At 40.4% G+C, this 19,287-nt stretch overlaps 1 protein-coding gene and 1 non-coding gene across 8 annotated transcripts in view; both read left to right on the top strand.

The window, feature by feature from the left end:
• crppa (CDP-L-ribitol pyrophosphorylase A) overlaps positions 1–19,287 on the top strand; it is a 312,877-nt gene that overhangs the window by 154,549 nt on the left and 139,041 nt on the right. For 3 of the 7 annotated variants that reach the window (XM_072251968.1, XM_072251972.1, XM_072251971.1), the window contains one exon: positions 4,687–4,815. The exons of the other annotated variants lie outside the window; for them this stretch is intronic. In XM_072251968.1, coding sequence (XP_072108069.1) covers positions 4,687–4,794 — 108 coding nt within the window. In that variant the 3' untranslated portion in view covers positions 4,795–4,815. Of the gene's footprint in view, positions 1–4,686; positions 4,816–19,287 lie in introns of those variants that run through there. 7 annotated transcript variants of the gene reach the window in all.
• LOC140195747 (U1 spliceosomal RNA) lies at positions 5,184–5,340 on the top strand. The gene has a single exon (XR_011885536.1). It is a non-coding gene; the product is annotated as a U1 spliceosomal RNA (small nuclear RNA).

A 19,287-nucleotide genomic window follows, 5' to 3' on the forward strand; every position in this document is an offset into this window, starting at 1 on the left:
TCACTTTGGAGGAGCTAAAGTTAGATGAATCAGTACTACAGTGGAGCAAAGGGAATTATAGAGGCATGAGAGAGGAGGTGGCCAAAGTTGATTGAAAGGGGTCACCAGCAGGGATAATGGCAGAACAGCAATGGCTAGAGTTTCTGCGAGCAGTTCAGAAGGTGCAGGATAGATACATCCCACAGAAGAAATATAGTATTCTAAAGGCAGGATGACACAAATGTGACTGACAAAGGAAGTCAAAAATAGCTTAAAAGCACATCACTTGGTTAATACAAATACTTATATCAGGCTGCTATTTATTGACTACAGCTCAGCATTTAACCCAATCATTCCTCCAGGAACACACACCAGTCCTCATAGAGGAATCAGATGTGAAAATGATGAGCAGGTTCAAGTTCCTAGATGTCAACATCTCTGAGGATCTATCCTGGGCTGAACATATCAATGCAGTTACAAAGAAGGATCAACAGCTATATTTCATTAGGAGTTTGAGGAGAAATTGTACGTTACCAAAGACACTCACAGATTCCTCAGATGTACTGTAGAGAGCATTCTAGCTGGTCGTATCACCGTCTGGTATGCGGGAGGGCCACTTTACAGGATTGAAGTAAGATGCAGTAAGTTGTAAACTTAGCCCAGTCCATCATGGGCACTAGGCTCCCCAGCATTCCTGACATCTTCAAGAAGTGAGGAGCAATGCCTCAGAAAGGCAGCATCCATCATTAAGGACCCCTATCACCCAGGACATGCTCCCTTCTCATTCCTAACATCGAAGAGGAAATATAAGAGCCTGAAGGCACACACTCAGTGATTCGGGAACAGCTTCTTCCCCTCTGTCATAAGATCTCTAAATGGACATTGAATCCTTACTACTTTTTTTCTCTCTTTTTGCATGACTTATTTAACTTTTAATATATATATTTACTATGATTTACAGTTTTTACTATGTATTGCAATGTACTTCTGCCACATAACAATAAATTTCACAACATATGCCAGTGATTTAAACCTGATTCTGATTCTTATGTATTATAGTAAAAAATAGTAGGAAGCTAGAGGATTAGGAAGCTTTAAAAACTAACAGAAGGCAACTAAAAAGCCCTTAGGGGGGAAAAGATGAAATATGAAGGTCAGCTATCCAATAATATCAAAGTGTATATCAAAAGTTTTTTTCAAATACTAAGGAGTAAAAGAGAGTAGATATCAGATCACTTGAAAATGATGATGGAGAGGTAGTAATGGGGGACAAGAAAATAACTGATGAACTAATTAAGTATTTTGCATCATTTTTCACTGGAGGCCTTAGTAATGATCTTTCAAGAATCATTAGATTCTGGCAAGGTTCTGGAAGACTGGAAAATTACAAATGTCGCTCCATTCTTTAAGAAAGGACAGAACCTGACTTCAGTGGTGGGAAGGATATTGGAGTAGAATATTAAGGATGAGGTTTCGAGGTATTTGAAGGCATATAATAAAATAGGCCAAAGTCAGCATGGTATTGTTCAGGGAAAACCTTTCCTGAGAAATCTGTTGGAATTCTTTGAGGAAATAACAAGCAGGATAGACAGAGTAGAATCGGTAAATGTTATATACTTGGAATTTCAGAAGGCCTTTGACAAGATGCTGCACATGAGACTGCTTAACAAGATAAGAGACCATGGTATTACAAGAAAGATAGTAGCATGGTTAGTGGATTGGAAGATTAGCAGGAGGCAAAGAGAGGTTGGCTGCCAGTGACTCTTGGTGTTCCGCAGGGGTCTGTGTTGGGACTACTTCTTTTCACGTTGTATGTCAATGATTTGGATGTTGAAATTGATGGCTTTGTGGCCAACTTTGTGGGCAATATGAAGATAGTTGGAGGTGCAGCTTCTGTCGAGGAAGCAGGGAGTCTGCAGAATGACTTAGACAGATTAGCAGACTGGGCAAAGAAGTGGCAGATGCAGTACAGTGCTAGAAAGTGTATGGTCATGCAATTTGGGAGAAGGAACAAAATTATAGAATATTTTCTAAATGGGCACATAATTCAAAAATGCGATGTGCAAAGGTCCTTGGGAGTTCTTGTTCAGGGTTCCCTGAGGGTCAACTTGCAGGTTGAGTCAGTGGTGAGGAAGGCAAATTCACTCAAGAGGACTAGAATATTAAACAAGGATGGAATGCTGAGGCTTATAAGACACTGGTGAGACTTCACTTACAGTATTGTGAGTAGTTTTGGGCCTCTTATCTAAGAAAGGATGTGCTGTCATTGGAGATTGTTCAGAGGAGGTTCCTGGGAATGATTCCAGGAGTGAAGAGGTTATCATGTGAGGAGCATTTGATGGCCCTGGGCCTATTTATAAGAATGAGGGGGAATCTCATGGATAGCAATCGAATGTTGAAAGGCATAGACAGAGTGGATATGGAAAGGATGGTTCCATTCGTGGGAGGGTCTCAGACAGAGGACACAGCTTCAAAATGGATGTCCATTTAGAATGGAGATGAGGAGGGATTACTTTAGCTAGAGTGTTGTGAATCTGTGGAATTCATGGCCACAGGTGGGTGTGAAGGCCAGATCATTGACTGTATGTAATATAGAGGTTGATGCGTTCAAGGTTAGTCAGGGTGTGAAAGATTTTGGGGAGAAGGCAGAAGAATGGGGTTGAGAGTGAAAATGGATCAGCCATGATGAAATTGCGGATTAGACTTGATAGGCCAAATGGCCTAATTCTGCTCCTATCACTTATGGTATCATCGTCTATAAACATTAAGTTGTTTAAAAATTAATATTAATTATATTTTTAAAAATCAGCTCCAAATACTCTGCTTATGGTTGTCATAAAACCTTGGGGCTGGATGGGAAATATTTCTTGTGTCTCAATTATACATATCTGAGTTTGACCCTGAACTTGATGTTGCCTCCTGTGATTGAGCATGAAGTAAGCTGTGAAATAAGACAGCTTTTTTCAGCTGAGAGGCCTGCGGGTCTGTTTCAAGAATCAACAACATTACTGTGAGACTGTATTCGTGTACACATCAGCCTGGTTAATGTGACAGATTTCCTTCCTTTGAGGACAATATGCACCTTAACAACAGTCCTGTAACCTCACCAGCACCATTACTGCCACTAGCTTTAGCTTAAATTAGAAATTGTATTCATTCTCTTGTTAGTTCCTGTCTTAGCTTACCATTGACTGATAGTGGAATGTTTGTGTCAAGTTGTCTCCATGCTAGCCTTGTAGCAATTCCATTTCTCCAGCCCAATCACAAACTTGGTTTGGTTTGTATGGACCTCTCATTTCTTGCAGCATTTTTACAATGAGCTGTCTTCCTTTCCTGAAATGTGTTGAATCTCCACTGTGCACTGTCTTCAAGACTGTGCAGTTTAAGCAGAGTTTTTACCATTCCACAAGTCAAACTACAAACTTAAAAACTTTAAAATTGTGAATTGAACAAGGGGCATTGAAGCAAGGGGTTATTTTTTTAAAAAAAGGGATATGCATAAGATGAAAGGAAGGAGTTTTAAAGGAGATCTGACAGGTAAGCTTTTACATGGAATGCTTGATATATGGAGCTTGTTGCCGGAGGGTTTGATGAAAACAAAGTAATTGGTATGGTTAAGTAGCATTTAGACAGTCTCTTACCTAGAGAAGGCATGGAAGACTGTAGAAATGCTTTTTATATTTAGCGTGATTCCAGAGTGATAAATGGGATCAGTGTAGATGTGCAATAAGGTACAAAGATATGGTGGGCGAAGGGCCTATTTCTATGCTCTATCACTATGATGTAATGACAGTCTCCAAACTCTATATGTTCTGTATTTTTACTGCATACACAACAGACAAAATTCTGCTGAGGTTTCCCTTCCTGGATTCCCCTAATTTGAACCAAAGACTAAAACTGCAGCAGGAGCTCAAAGAACTATCTTTGACAATTTGCTTTAAAAGATGAAGATAGAATTATATTGTGCCTTTAGGATTTCCCAAAATCTTGTTTTGGTCTTTTATGCACTTTTAGTTAAGATATGGTTATGGTTGTAGTGCTGGAACTATCATAATACAATCCTGCAAAGGGAATGGAATCAATGACAAGATAATGGATTTAGTTTTGCAGGTTGTATGCTAAACATAGTACATCTGAGACTAGCACTCTTCAAATAGTGCAATGTAAGATATTTTAACTACCTGAAAGGGCAGATATGGTACAGCTCTACATTTCGTATGAAGCAGAATCTTTCAACTAAGGCCCTGATCTTCTGGCTCGAGGGCAAGTTAGGCCCTGGCACTGTGCTTCATAGACACAAGAGATTCTGCAGATTCTGGAAATTCAAGACAACACCCATAAAATGCTGGAAAAACTCAGCAGAATTCCTCTAGTACAAGGGTTACCAATCTTTTTAATTCCATGGAGCAATACCATTAAGCAAGTGGTACATGGACCCCAGGTTGGGAGTCTGGCATTTTGTGTGTGTGCAGCTCTGTCACTGTATTTTAATAGTTAAAATCTTTCTAAAGTTCACCCTCATATAATTTGCTGTATATTCTGTGATTATCTGAATTTGAGTCTGAAGCTATGATTAGAAGACAACTCTACAAAATTATGCACTACTTGCACCAGTTTAAAATATTTGGAACATGCCACTACATGTAAATAGGAACCATTTAGCTCTCATCATGCCAATCAGTATATTTTCATAAAATATGTCTTTAGGCTTTAGAGACAAGCTTTCAACACAGAAAAATACAAACCATACGGAAACTCATGAAAGAACAAGCCAATTATTGTGAAGACTCAACTCATCTAGTCAAACTTGATTGATGGAGATGCTGTTGGCAACAAATTTACACTATAATAATCAATAATAGCACTTTATCTTCTGCCAATATTGAAGTAAGTGAACTCTTAAAATTCACTGATTTTTGTTAATAATAATACGAACAAATATTAGGCTTGAATTTGGTGGAAATCTCCGCGGATTATTTCCTGCAACTTTTGCCTGCATTTCTTTTACCTTGTAAAGTGATTGGAGCGCAGTCTGCAGCAACAGTATAATAGCATTACGGATGATACTGCCATTAAAGATAAGAAAGGCATCCTTACTCAATGAGATTAAAGAATAGAAAAAGAATCAGGAATGACTCAGAATCAGTATGAATTGGACTTGAAAGCTACATCAGTTACCGGAAAAGAGACAGGAGAATGAAGATCTACTTACCTGGCAGGGAACCATCGGTGATCAGGAGGGCCGAGGTTCTAGGACGAGGCTATCCCATTGCACTTCGGGTGAGCTGGTGCCTGCGATATCCTCAGATGTGGGATATTCGACCGCATAATTTGTGGTGGGAGGACTGCCTTCGTGCTCAGAAAATATTTACTTAGAAAAATAGAGACCTATACAGTAGGGTAATTCTAGGCAGTTCCTGGAGTAGGTTACATGGTCGGCACAACATTGTGGGCCAATGGGCCTGTAATGTGCTGTAGATTTCAATGAATTTCTATCTATAAAGTCCGAGCTCCAATGCCCCGAGTTGTAGCAGTATCAAACTAATCACCACATTACTGTGGTGCCCAGTATGTAAATAAGTATATGTTCAAAGAATCTTAAGACAAGTTTCTATCATTGATATTTTTTTAAGTGCCCATACAAATGTGTTGCCTGATTCTGGTTTTAATATGTAGAATGTTAAAATGTAAGAAATATGGCAGAGTCATTGTCACATTATGATCTCTTCAAAAAAAACGTAACAACAGGAATTCTGCAGATGCTGGAAATTCAAGCAACACACATCAAAGTTGCTGGTGAACGCAGCAGGCCAGGCAGCATCTCTAGGAAGAGGTGCAGTCAACGTTTCAGGCTGAGACCCTTCGTCAGGACTAACTGAAGGAAGAGTTAGTAAGAGATTTGAAAGTGAGAGGGGGAGGGGGAGATCCAAAATGATAGGAGAAGACAGGAGGGGGAGGGATGGAGCCAAGAGTTGGACAGGTGATTGGCAAAGGGGATATGAGAGGATCATGGGATACAGGAGATCCGGGGAGAAAGATGGGGGGTGAGGGAAAACAGAGGATGGGCAAGGGGTATAGTCAGAGGGACAGAGGGAGAAAAAGGAGAGTGACAGAAAGAATGTATGTATAAAAATAAATAACGGATGGGGTACTAGGGGGAGGTGGGGCACTAGCGGAAGTTAGAGAAGTCGATGTTCATGCCATCAGGTTGGAGGCTACAGGAGATCCGGGGAGAATCCTCTCATATCCCATTTGCCAATCACCTGTCCAACTCTTGACTCCATCCCTCCCCCTTCTATCATTTTGGATCTCCCCCTCCCCCCTCTCACTTTCAAATCTCTTACTAACTCTTCCTTCAGTTAGTCCTGACGAAGGGTTTCGGCCTGAAACGTCAACTGAAACTCTTCCAATAGGGATGCTGCCTGGCCTGCTGCATTTACCAGCAACTTTGATGTGTGTTGCATGATTTCTTCAAGTTGTTTTTGCCTTCCCAGAATCAGCTGTATAAATTTCATTTGTCTCTCATGAATTTTACGAACAGAAATGAGAAATCATGTGCAATGTAACTTGTTTTCCTGTTCCCCTACAGGTCAATCAATTACTTCGTTTATGGGAAGGTTTGTCATAAAGTTTCATTTTTAACGTTCAGATGTATTTGATATCTTTACTTGTTCAAGGGATCAGTTTAATTTTACATGCGAGGGAGGGAGCTACTTTGTAATCATGTAGTCTTTAGTGTTCAAAATTTAATAATATTGTATATATACCACACTTAATGGATTTAAGATGAAAATAATGTGCTCAAACGTTTTTTTTTTGAAAACCGATCTATTGCTTCCAAACTAAAGCAATCAGTGCTGTTGATAGATGAGCCATTTTGAAAACGTACGATTTTCCTAGTGCTTCATGGCACTGCTGTTTACGTTGCTTTCTGGGGTTTGAGTCTTCCTTGTCAAATTTCAATCTTGTGAGTAACGTAAAGAGCTGCAAGGGTGATGCATGGGGGTTTTTGCTTCTTATTTCACAGAATCCTGATGTTTTACCTTTTCTTTTTCAATATTTTTATTAATTACTTTCATAGACGAATACAAAATGCACTATGGTATTATGGAAACAGAAACAAGATTGAATTTCCCCATAGCTATGTATCGTAAATTAACCATAATATTGAAAAGGTATATTTTATTCTAATCTAAAGCAAAAACAAAACCCCATAATGAAATAGAAAAAAAAAGAAAGAAAAAAAACTGTTTGATTAAAAGAAGAGAAAAAAAAGGTCTCTGACATATGGTCATAAATTCAAACATATAATAGCCATCATCATTGCTGGCCAAATTGAAAACAGTGAAAGTAGTTCCAAAAAGGTCCCCATAATGTGAAAAAATCTTGTCTGGGTATAGAAATAGAACACCTAATCTTCTCTAGATTTAAACATGACGTTTACTTTTAAGCAATTTCCTCTCAGAAATGAAAAGAATGCTAAATGGATGTTTTTTTTTAATTCGTAAGCTTCTGCACAGAATGCATTGGTTTGGCAGAAGCCTATCAATGAATTAAATAATTTATTTAAAAGAAAGTCCAGATGGTTCTAGGATTATCTGTGCTTGAAATAATACTGGTGCATGGATTGCTTTCAACTTGCAGTCCAAATTATCAAAGGTATGTCCTACTCTCTTGTCTATTAAATGCTGTTACATATTTGTGCTGACTAACCCTGTTCATGTTTGTGGAAAGGAAGAGGAAGGAGGAGGTGGAGAAGTCCAGTACCTTCCCTTTCATTTATTGGGGTTGCTCAGATGCCACTGATGTTACTGAATGCCACAGGAAGAAGACAATCATGCATTCTGGCAGGTTACTGGCATTAAATTCTTTGTTGCATTGATATAATTGTGCATGAGCTAGGCATCCAGGTTGAGGAACCCCTTCCAGTCGCAATCTATGGTAGAATTCGTTTTGTCGTGCTCTGAATGCAGTCAGTGGCTTAATAAGTCATAGGAAGGACCACAATCCTAGGAAAGTTATAAGTTCCTTCTTTTGTTGAGATGGGAATAAGGGACTTACTCAGGATTTGTGGAATAGAGGGCATGTTCTGTATGCACACTGCTGACATTGTCACCTTAACAGGTACAGATACCAATGAACTGTGGTTGAGATGTACAGTGTCAGGTCCACTCTCCTCTCCTGTCAGATACCTTCTTATCTAGCCATCAACTTTTCCCACCCACTTGGCTTCATCTATCACCTTCTAGCTGGCCTCCTTCCCCTCCCCCCACCTTTTTATTCTGGCATCTTCCCCCTTCTTTTTCAGTGCTGAAGAAGGGTTTCAGCCTGAAACATGGACTATTTATTCATTTCCATAGATACTGCCTGACCTGCTGAGTTCCTGCAGCATTTTTTGCGCGTTACAGTGTAAAATATCCTTGCTGAATTTGTACATCCTTCAGGCTTTGCTTCTTTTTGAGATGCAAAGAGCAGCCTTATTTAATAAGGCTATCAAAAATATATAAAAATGCTAGAAAATTTGAAATACAAACAAAAAATGCTGGAAATTCTGAACCGCTCAACCAAAATTAAATACCCATGTTTAGAAGTACAGGCTGAGCACCCCTTATCCAAAAGTATTTTGAGTGCTGACATGATGTCACAAATGGAAAATTCCATAAAGCACTGGGAAGGAATGCGCACCAGACGGTTCTGAGAAGTGACCTCAAATATGTAATGAACAGAATTTAATGAAAAATGGTAAAACACTGCATAAAGTGAAAAATTAAGATCTCGATATGTGTATTGAAAGAATGGATTTGTCAGCGTCATAGTGAACATATGTATGCCTATGTATGCATCGGTATGCCGATCATGAAACAAAGATTTATCACGACGGACTGAAAGTTGTTAATTGTGAATATTTAGCAGGCCAGTTGTAGAAGTTTAAGAAGAGGCACGGCATCAAATTTTTAAAGAGTTGTGATAAAGTGTCTACTGATCACAAAGCAGAGATTCTCCTGATGCTGTTGTAATACTTTTGTTCCCCTGCACACATTAGATTTTCATTATGTCAATGGTAATTGCATCATAACGTTGGGGCCAAAATAGATCCTCAGAGATGCTGACACCCAGGAACTCTAAACTGCTCACTCTTTCCACTGCTGATCCCTCAATGAGGTCAGGTGTGTGTTCCCTTGACTTCCCCTTCCTGAAGTCCACAATCATTTCTTTGGTTTTATTGACATTTAGTGCAAGGTTGTTGTTGTGACAACACTCAATTAGCTCATCTATCTCACTCCTGTGTGCATCCTCATCACCATCTGAGAAATGACCAATAAAAGCTGGCTTTTGAGCTGTGTTAAGCTGCACAGTCATGCGTGTAGAGAGAGTAGAGCAGTGGGCTAAGCAGATATCCTTGATAGTTAGTGAGGAGGAAATGTGCATTGACTGTGGTCTCCCAATGAGGAAGTCAAGGATGCAGTTGCAGAGGGAGGTACAGACACCCAGGTTTTGGAGCTTCCTGAATAATAATGAGAGTATGATGTTGAATCCTGAGCTGTAATCAATAAACAACAGCCTGATGTACATATTACTGTTGTCCAGTGAGCCAAGGCTGAGTGGAGAGCCAGCGAGATTGCATCAATGGTTGACCTATTGTGTTAATAGGCAAAATGTTGCAAATTCGGGTCCTTGCTTAGTCAGGGGATGGTTCTGGCCGTGAGCAACCTCTCAAAGCACTTCATCACAGTAGATGTGTGTGCAACTGCGTGATAATCATTGATATCTCAACCTGTTCTCTTTGGGCACAGGTATGATTGTCGCCATTTTGAATCTTCAGCTGCAACACTAAGAGATTGAAGATGTCCTTGAACACTCCTGCCAGCTGGTTGGTATAAATTTTAGTGTCCTACCAGGTACACAATCAGGGACTAATGGCTTGAGAGAGTTCGCCCTTATGAAAGATGATCTGACATCACCCTCTGAGACAGAGGTTACAGTGTCACCAGATACTGCAGGGATTCGCACAGGTGTACTTTTATTCTTTCTTTCAAAGGGTGCGTAAAAGTCATTGAGCTCATCTGGGGGTGAAGCATCACAGCCATTCATGATGTTAAGTTTTGCCTTGTAGGAAGTATTGGCCTACAAACCCTGCCAGAGCTGATGTGCATCCAATTTCATCTCTAAATCTAATTGAATTGCTCTTTCATTCTTCCATGGACCTCTTGTATAGTTCTGGATCACCAGTCTTGAATGTCACAGATCTAACTCTTATCCAGGAGACTACGAATCTCCTGCTTCATCCATTTTTGTTTCGGTATGGCTGGTATGTCTCAGGCTTACATATCTTGATGAAGTCGGTGAGAACTGTGGCATATTCATTCAGATTTGAAGATGAATCCCTGAATAATGTCCTGCCAACTGACTCAAAGCAGTCCTGTAAGTGTTCCTCTGCCTCTCTTGACCATACCTCCTTGGTCCTCACCACTGATGTTGCAGTCTTTAGACTGTACCTATATGCCAGGAGTAGCATTACAACCAAGTGACTGGACTTTCCAAAATGCAGGCATGGGATATCACGATAAGCGTTCTTGATGGTGATGTGACAGTGGTAAGTATATTAGCACTCTGGTTCCACAGGTGATATGTTGGTCGTAGTTGTTAAGGGACTTCTGCAAGCTGGCCTGGTTGAAATACTCGGCAATGATAAGGGAGGGATCAGGATGTGCTCTTTTGTAACTGCTGATCACAGTGCTCAGCTCCTCCAGTGCCTGCCTGACAGTGGCCTGAGGTGGAATATACAGCTCTACCTGGACGATGACAGAAAACCCCTTTGACGTATAAAATAGATGACACTTGACCACTAGGTGAGTGTGCAGGACTGAGAAAGAACTGTCATGTCTGTGCACCATGGTAACTTAATCATGAAGTATTCTCCCTCTCCAATATCTTTAAAAGATTCAACTGACCTGTCTTTGCAGAGAATGGTGAAGCTAATCAGGCTGCAGCACTGCATTCTAAATGGGGGTGAGCTATGTTTCCATGAAGCAAAGTACACAGCAGTCCTGATGTCCCTCTGAGGTCATCAATTGTTCTGACGTATTCAATTTCACTTGCCTGCATTTTGATTCCAAAAAGATATTGGTGCTATTAGAAGACAATCAGACTGTTGAATACATCTGCCTGAAAACTTCTTACAAGTTCACTTGGCACGAGGAAATTGGCTATACTAACACTGCCTGTACCCCTGTTGAAAAGGATGCTGCTACCACCCTCCCATTCCCATAGTGTGGACTTTTTCCTTTCTGATATTGATGAAAGTAGGTTAGGACTGAGTTGCATTGCAATCCTTTAACTGAAGTGAGAAATTTGGTCTTTATCATTAGTTCTCTTGAAACAGAGTAGTGCTACACGAAGGAGCAACTAGCGCTGCTTTGAAATAATACAAGTGAATTTTGCAATTTTTTTCAATTAGTTTTGAAAATACATTAGGAAAATTGCAAATGCTGGAAAATTACACATATGAATTTCTCGGCCAAAATGTTTTATTTGCATTATGGACTTCATCTCTGCCACACCTGTTCCCAGGATAAGACTTTCCTTTCCTGGATATCAGAGATGTCCTTGTTCTTCAATGAACAGGGTTTCCTTTCCTCCATCATTGATGCTGCCCTCACCTGCATCTCCTCAATTTCCCAGTCTCCGCATTCATTCCATCTTCCCACCACTTTGACAGGGCTAGAGTTCTACCTGTCCTCACCTATTGTCCCATGAGTCTCCGCATCCAACACATCATTCTCTGTAGCTTCCACCATCTTCAACAGGACCTACCCAAAGCAAGTCTTTACCTCCCCTGCTTTCTACTTTCTGCAGGGATAGTTTTCTCCATGATTTCCTTTGCCCATTCGTCCCTTCTCGCTAATCTCTTTCCTGGTATTTATTCCTGCAAGCAACAGAAATGTTACTCTTGCCCATTCGTCTCCTGCAATCACCTCCATTCAGGGTCCCAAACAGTCTTTCCACTTGAGGCAACACTTGATCTGCAAATCTGTTGGGGTCGCCTACTGTATCCGGTGCTCCAGATCTCACCTGCTGTACGTTGGTGAGACCCGATGTGGATTGTGGGACTGCTTTAGTGAGCACCTCAGCTCCGTCTGCAAAAAGCAGAATTTCTCAGTGGTCAACCATTTCAACTCCTTTACCCATTCCCGTTCTGACATGTTGGTCTATGGCCTCCTCATCTTGGGTTGAAGGAGCACACCTCATATTCCATCTAGGTAGTCTCCAACCTGATGACAGGAACACTGAGATCTCCAACTTCTAGTAATTTTTCCCTGTTCTGCATTTCCCCACATTGGCCTCTTAACTCTTCTTCTCACCTGCCTATCATCTCCCTCGGTGCCTCTCCTCCTTCCCTTTCTCCCATGATTCACTCTACTCTCCTATCAGCTTCCTTCTTCTCCAGCCCCTTGCCTTTTCAACTTATTAGCTTCCAGCTTCTTACTTCATTTCCTCTCTTTTACCCACCTGGCTTCACCTATCACCTTCCAGCTTGTTCTGCCCTCCCCCCACCTTCTTATTCTAGCATTTTCTCCTTCCTTTTAGTCATGATGAAGGGTCTCAGCATAAAACTTTCACTGTTTATTCATTTCCATAGAGGCTGCCCCACTTGGTGAGTTCCTCCAGCATTTTGTGTGTGTCGCTATGGGTATCAAAGATCTGCAGAATCACTCGTATTTATTATTACACACAATTAGTTTGACTGCATTGGATTGTCTTTACAGCTTTAGTTAATTATATGGAAATGTGGAAAACTATAGGCATAATGCTGCAAACTATTGAATGTACACACGCAAATGAAGTTAGTTTTTTCCAAAATAGCATTCCAAGCAAAATTCTAATTTGGCTATGGCTGCTGAGAGAGGCTCTTGTATTTAATTACATATTGTTCATAAACACAATTTTGTACAGCCGCAGAAACATCTTAATGACATTTTAAAATTAATTTCTTAAATATTATGTTCTGTTGCAGAAATTAATATGCTTGACTCATTGAAGTATCTTTTACATATTATCTTCTTAAGATTTTGTTATAAAGGTGAATATATTTTTGTTCAGACCATAGCTGTGTTGAAGAGAAATGACTGCGATCCATAAGAATATCTAAGTAATCAGATTACTTCCAGACACACATGCTGTGGGGATGCCACCTTTTGTGCGGGAACATTCAGGTGAAGTGAAATGTCCTCATGTTGTAAATATCAACATTTATATGATTTTGTGCAACACCCTTAAAATCCTGGAGGATTTCAGTGGGTCAGGCAGCATCTGTGGAAATGAATAACCAGTCAATGTTTTGGGCTGACACCCTTTATCAGGACTGGAAAGGAAAGGGGAAGATGTCAAAATAAAAAAACATGAGGGGAGGGACCAGCTAGAAGGTGATAGGTGAAGTCAGGTGGGTGGGAAAGCTAAAGGACTGGAAAAGGAGGAATCTGACAGGAGACGATAGTGGACTATAGAAAAAGGGAAGAAGCAGGGGTACCAGGGCGAGGGAAGGAGAAGTGTCTCTGCCTGAAACATTTACTTTTTTTTCATTTTCATAGATGTTATATGACCTGCTGAGTTCCTCTAGCAATTAGTGTGTGTTGCTCTGGATTTCCAGCATCTGCACAATCTGGTTTGTTTTGTACAATTTGTCCTGGGTTTGATAGCTTTTGTTGTGTAGGTTATCTGTTCTACTTTAGGGATTGTTACTTATTGGTTATCTTCAGTTAGAAGATAATTTTTACTTTCCAATATCATTGTCTGTTCCTGAGGGCAAAAGGTGCTTCAGTCTTTGTGTTGTGTTGGATCTGAAGACTGCTGTTGTTCTTAAACAACCTGATGCTGCTGCTGCTCATTCTGCAGTGTTCATCACCTATCTGACTGATTCCCTCCACAGTGTTGTAACTAACTGCAACTCACCATGAGAGTTCATGAATACATTGACCTCCTTTTTCCCTTTTTTTTAATTGTTCAACAAGTTCTTTGGCCAACTTCATTATTTTCAACAGTTTCATGGAGCTTTTTCCTAACCCCATTTGGCATTGTGAATGCTGGGCAATAACAAACACCAGTCCTCATTGAGGAAAGGGTGAACAGCTTCAAATGGGTGAGAAGGCACACCAGCAGCTCTACTTCATTAGAAGCCTCAGGAGATTCAGAATGTGATTAAAGGCAGATTTCTATAGATATGTAGGGGAGAGCATTCTGTCTGGTTGCATACACAGGATTGTAAGAGGCTACAGAGGGTTGCACACTTAGCCAGCTCCATCCTTACTAGATCCATCACCATCATGGAAGATACCTTATAGAGATGGTGCCTCAGAAAGGTAGCATTGAGCGCTAAGGAGCCTCACCCATCCTGGACATGCCCTCTTCTCATTACTAGCTTTGCAGAAGAAGTACAGGAACTTGAAAATCTACACTTAACAATACTGAAACTGCTTCTTCCCTCTACCATCAGATTTCTGAATAGTCCCTGAACCGATGAATACTGTCTTATATTTCCTATTTTCTGCACTATTTATTTATTTTTGTAACTGATAGTAATATTACTATGTCTTTGCACTGTACTGCTGCTGCAAAACAACATGTTTCATGTCATATAATAATTCTGATTCTGAAAATATGGCACTGTGAGATGACCAGACATCTTTGACAGAGTTATGTAAAGCAGAAGACACCCAAATACCAATTAATAAACATTTACAATAAAGTATGCTTGAATTTTAATGCACCACTATCCACCAATACTCTTGGAGCAGAAGCTGAACTGAGATATGACTGACATATTGATCTTCCAGCTTTCTTTATCATCCAAATGTCTAAAATCAGAAGGGCAAAGTTCATCTGGGGATGCAGCCTAATGACAGTTCTGATACTGGAAGTGTATGCTTACATAAGAAAGTTTTCCTATTATACTGCCTGAAGAATGTTATAAACTATATTAACGTATTTTAGAAAATAAAATGCAAGTAGATATGAGACAGCAGCTGCTAGAATCTGGAGCATTAAACAAACTGCTGGAGAAGCTTAGCGGGTCGAGAAGCATCTGTGGAGGCCAAGGGTTAATGTTTCAGGGAAAAATCCTCAAGAATTTGTTGCTACCTGTGGTCACAAAGCAACAAGCATACAAAATGCAAAACTTAAAAATAACAGTAGCTTTCCATTTTGAGGAATGCTTTTGGAATTAAGTTTATAGACCAGATATTCTAATCACAATATAAGCATTGAGCATTTTCTGACAGTTTGTTCCTTAATGAATTAGCTCATTGTTCTTGTTTGCAGTGCTTTAGGCTGTCAAATTAAAATATAAAAAAGGCATTGTATGATTTCATCTCCTAGCTGGAACATGGATAACACTGGTACTTTTAAGTTCATTTTATAAACAATGATTGCTGCCTGTGGAAACACCTTGTTCCTTTATTTTTTTTTTTGTTGTCACAAAACTCGACTGGTTGGGATTAGTTCCAAAGCATGAACCATTAGTGAAAAGAGCTTATGGATAAATAAGTGAAAAATGTGAATTTTACGAATGAACTTTAACAACTCCAATCCAAAAAGGAAGTGAGAATATCAGTAAGTGAAGCATGTGAGTTTCATAACTGAGAAAACTGTGAATTTACTTTTCAACTGAAACCATATAACTGTGCAATGTCAATAGCTCACTTTGTTGCCAGAAGGATAGAGTCAACAAAGCATAGGACAGGTTTAAGCAGAAGAGCAAATAGTGTACCTTAAATGAAGCACAAGAAATGCTGTCATCTTTCATATATTTTGGTTGATGGTTGGAACATATAATCAAAAATCAGACTGCTTGGCACCATCATCCTTGGGGAATTCCGAGCCTGATGTGGAATGACATTTATTGAACTATTGTTTTTTTTAAAAACCTCCTGCTGTTGTTAATGAATCTTTTGTCAATGGAAGTTAATAAAATGTTACCATTAGCTACAGAAAAAGGAAATGAAAAGGTGTTAATTACAATTCAGAAAGGTGAGTCAAATAGTTTGGTTTTGTTTATCTGGTAACACTACAAGGTATTCTGTTTGTTACTTTAGCTAAAATTGGTTCAGTCATGAGCTGGGTGGGATATTGATTAGGGATGATGACACAAGGAACTCCAAAGCAGATAGATAGAAATTTTTGTAGCATATGTGTTTGGGTATTCTTCAAGGAAAGAAAAACAGGAAATTCAAAATTTCATTTAATAAACAAGGGTTTGAGAAAGAGGTGTTTAGTAGATTAGAATGGAGGTGGCACCAAACAGTTGGTGCTTCTTGATAATGTTAAGAATGAATATTATTTAATGATTGCATATTGCATAAGAAATACGTACCTTCTGACCAGCGTATATCCGCTGTACCACTGATATGTATACTCCTAGTGATGCCAGGAATTCTGCAGGGATCTGTTCTAGGACCTCTGCTCCTTGTGATTTTTATAAATGACTTCAGTGACAAAGTGAAGGGATGGGTTACTAAGTTTGCAGATGGCACAAATGTTGATGGAGTTGTGGATAATGTAGAGCAGATGTTCCCAACCTGGGGTTCAGGGACCTCTCGGTTAATGGTAGGGGTCTATGGCATAACAAAGGTTGGGTTTTTCTCTTCGGATCAATAAGACAGCAGTAAGAGGCTAAGGATTTCCAGCGAGAAGACATTTTATTTCTCGGAGTAGGAGAGAGGCCAGACTGCACAGGTGCATGACGTCAGCCAGTTGAGCGCGAACAGTTTAAAAAGAGGAAGGAAGTCGCAGACTTTTTCTCTTCAGATCAAGAAGACAGCGGTAAGAGGCTAAGGATTTCCAGCGGGAAGACATTTTATTTCTTGGAGTAGGAGAGAGGCCAGACTGCGCAGGCACGTGACGTCAGCCAGTTGAGCGTGAACAGTTTAAAAAGAAAACTGCCATATCTAGCGGGCAGCGTCAGAGCGGGCTGCGGAGTGAGAGGGTGCAGAGTGAAAGGGCTTTGGCTCAACGGGCTTCGGCAGAGACGGGAAAAGGCCTCCTGCGACCGTTGAGTCTCATAGTAACGGAGTAAGTTACAGTTTTTTGGTATTTGGTACAAACAGTAGCATTAGAGGTATGCATCTAGGATTAGTGTTGTGCTTGGAGTGCCAGATGTGGGGACCCTGGTAGACTCCCAGCCTCCCCAAGGATTACATCTGCACCAGGTGCACTGAGATGAGGCTCCTGAAGGACCGCGTTAAGGAGCTGGAGATGGAAATTGATGACTTTCGGCTAATTAGGGAAAGTGAGGAGGTGATAGATACTACCTATAGAGAGGTAGTGGATAGCACCCCTGTGACAGTACCCCTCAGAAGTCGATATATCGGTTTGGATTCTGTTGAAGAGGCAGACCTAACAGAGGAGGACCACAGTGAACGAGACTCTAGCATTCTGCCCAGTGCCAAGATCAAGAGAGCAAGAAGAAATGCGGTAGTTATAGGGGATTCCATCGTAAGGGGGACGGACAAGAGATTCTGCGAGCCGGACAAGGATACCCGGATGGCGTGTTGCCTCCCTGGTGCCAAGGTATGGGATGTCTCAGATCGTGTCCAGAGTATTCTGAGGAGAGAGGGCAAGCAGCCGGAAGTCTTGGTACATGTTGGTACCAATGACATAGACAGAAAAAGAGAGGAGGTCCTGAAGAAAGATTACTTGGAGCTAGAAAGAAAATTGAAAAGCCGGACCTCCAGAGTAATAATATCAGGATTGCTGCCTGAGCTGCGCGCTAATAATGGTAAGAATAGCAAAATTAAGCGGATGAATATGTGGCTAGGTAACTGGTGCAGGGGGCAGGCCTTCAAATTCTTGAATCATTGAGATCTCTTTTGGGGAAGGCATGACTTATACAAAAAAGATGGATTACACCTGAACTCAAAAGGTACTAATATCCTGGCGGGATTGTTTAATATAGCTGTTAGGGAGGGTTTAAACTAAGTTGGCAAGGGGAAGGAAACCAAGGTATTAGGGTCGAGGAAGAGGAAAATAGAAATAAGTCAAAAATACTGTGCAGCAAAGATGGCAAGAAGGACAGGCCGGTGAATATACAGGATAATTTGCTGCAAAGTAGAAATTTAGCAAAATCGACAACAGATACTGATCTAAATGTACTGTACTTAAATGCACGCAGCATTAGAAATAAAGTGGGTGACCTTGCTGCACAGCTGCAGGTTAAAAGGTATGACATTGTGGCCATCACCGAGTCATGGCTAAATGATGGATGTGATTGGGAGCTGAATATCCAAGGATACACAGTGTATAGGAAAGATAGGAAGGTAGGTAAAGGGGGTGGCGTGGCCCTGATGGTAAGTAACGATATCAAATCAATAGAAAGAAGGGACATAGGATCAGAAGAGATAGAATTAAGAAATGGCAAGGGTAAAAAGACACTAATAGCAGTTATATATAGGCCTCCAAACAGCAGCCGGGATGTGGACTACAAGTTGCAGCTAGAAATAGAAAAAGCGTGTCAGAAGGAAAATGTCAAGATAATTATGGGGGATTTTAATATGAAAGTGGATTGGGAAAGTCAGGAAAGTAATGGGTCTCAGGAGAGGGAGTTTGTAGAATGCCTACAGGATGGCTTTTTGGAGCAGCTTGTCTAGAAGCCCACCAGGGGACTGGCTGTTTTGGATTGGGTGCTGTGTAACGAACCTGAGGCAATTAGGGAGCTGGAGGTAAAGGAACCCCTTGGAAGTAGTGACCATAATATGATTGAGTTCAGTTTCAAATTTGAAAAGGAGAAGCTGGTATCAGGTGTATCGATATTTCAGTGGAACAGGGGAAATTACAGTGGTATGAGAGAGGAACTGGCCCAAGTCGATTGAAAAAGTAAGCTAAATGGAGGGACGGCAGAGCAGAATTGGATGAAATTCCTACAAGAAATAAGGAAAATGCAGGAAAAATATATTCCAAGAAAAAAGAAAATCATGAATGGAAAAATGGCACAAATGTGGCTAACGAGAGAGGTTAAGGCAAAAATAAAAGCAAAAGAAATGGTGTACAAAGAAGCAAAAATTAGTGGGAAAAATGAGGACTGGAAGACTTTTAAAAATTTGTAGAAGGAAACTGAGAAAGTCATTAGGAAAGAAAAGATGAATTATGAAAGGAAGTTGGCGATTAACGTACAAAAGGATACTAAGAGTTTTTTTTAAATATATGAAGAGTGAAAGAGTGACAAGGGTAGATACGGGACCGATTGAAAATGATGCTGGAGAAATTATAATGGATAACAAAGAGATGGCGGAGGAACTGAATGAGTTTTTTGCATCAGTC

The sequence above is a fragment of the Mobula birostris genome, chromosome 3 (genome assembly GCF_030028105.1).
Source record: "Mobula birostris isolate sMobBir1 chromosome 3, sMobBir1.hap1, whole genome shotgun sequence".
Lineage (NCBI taxonomy): Eukaryota > Metazoa > Chordata > Chondrichthyes > Myliobatiformes > Myliobatidae > Mobula > Mobula birostris.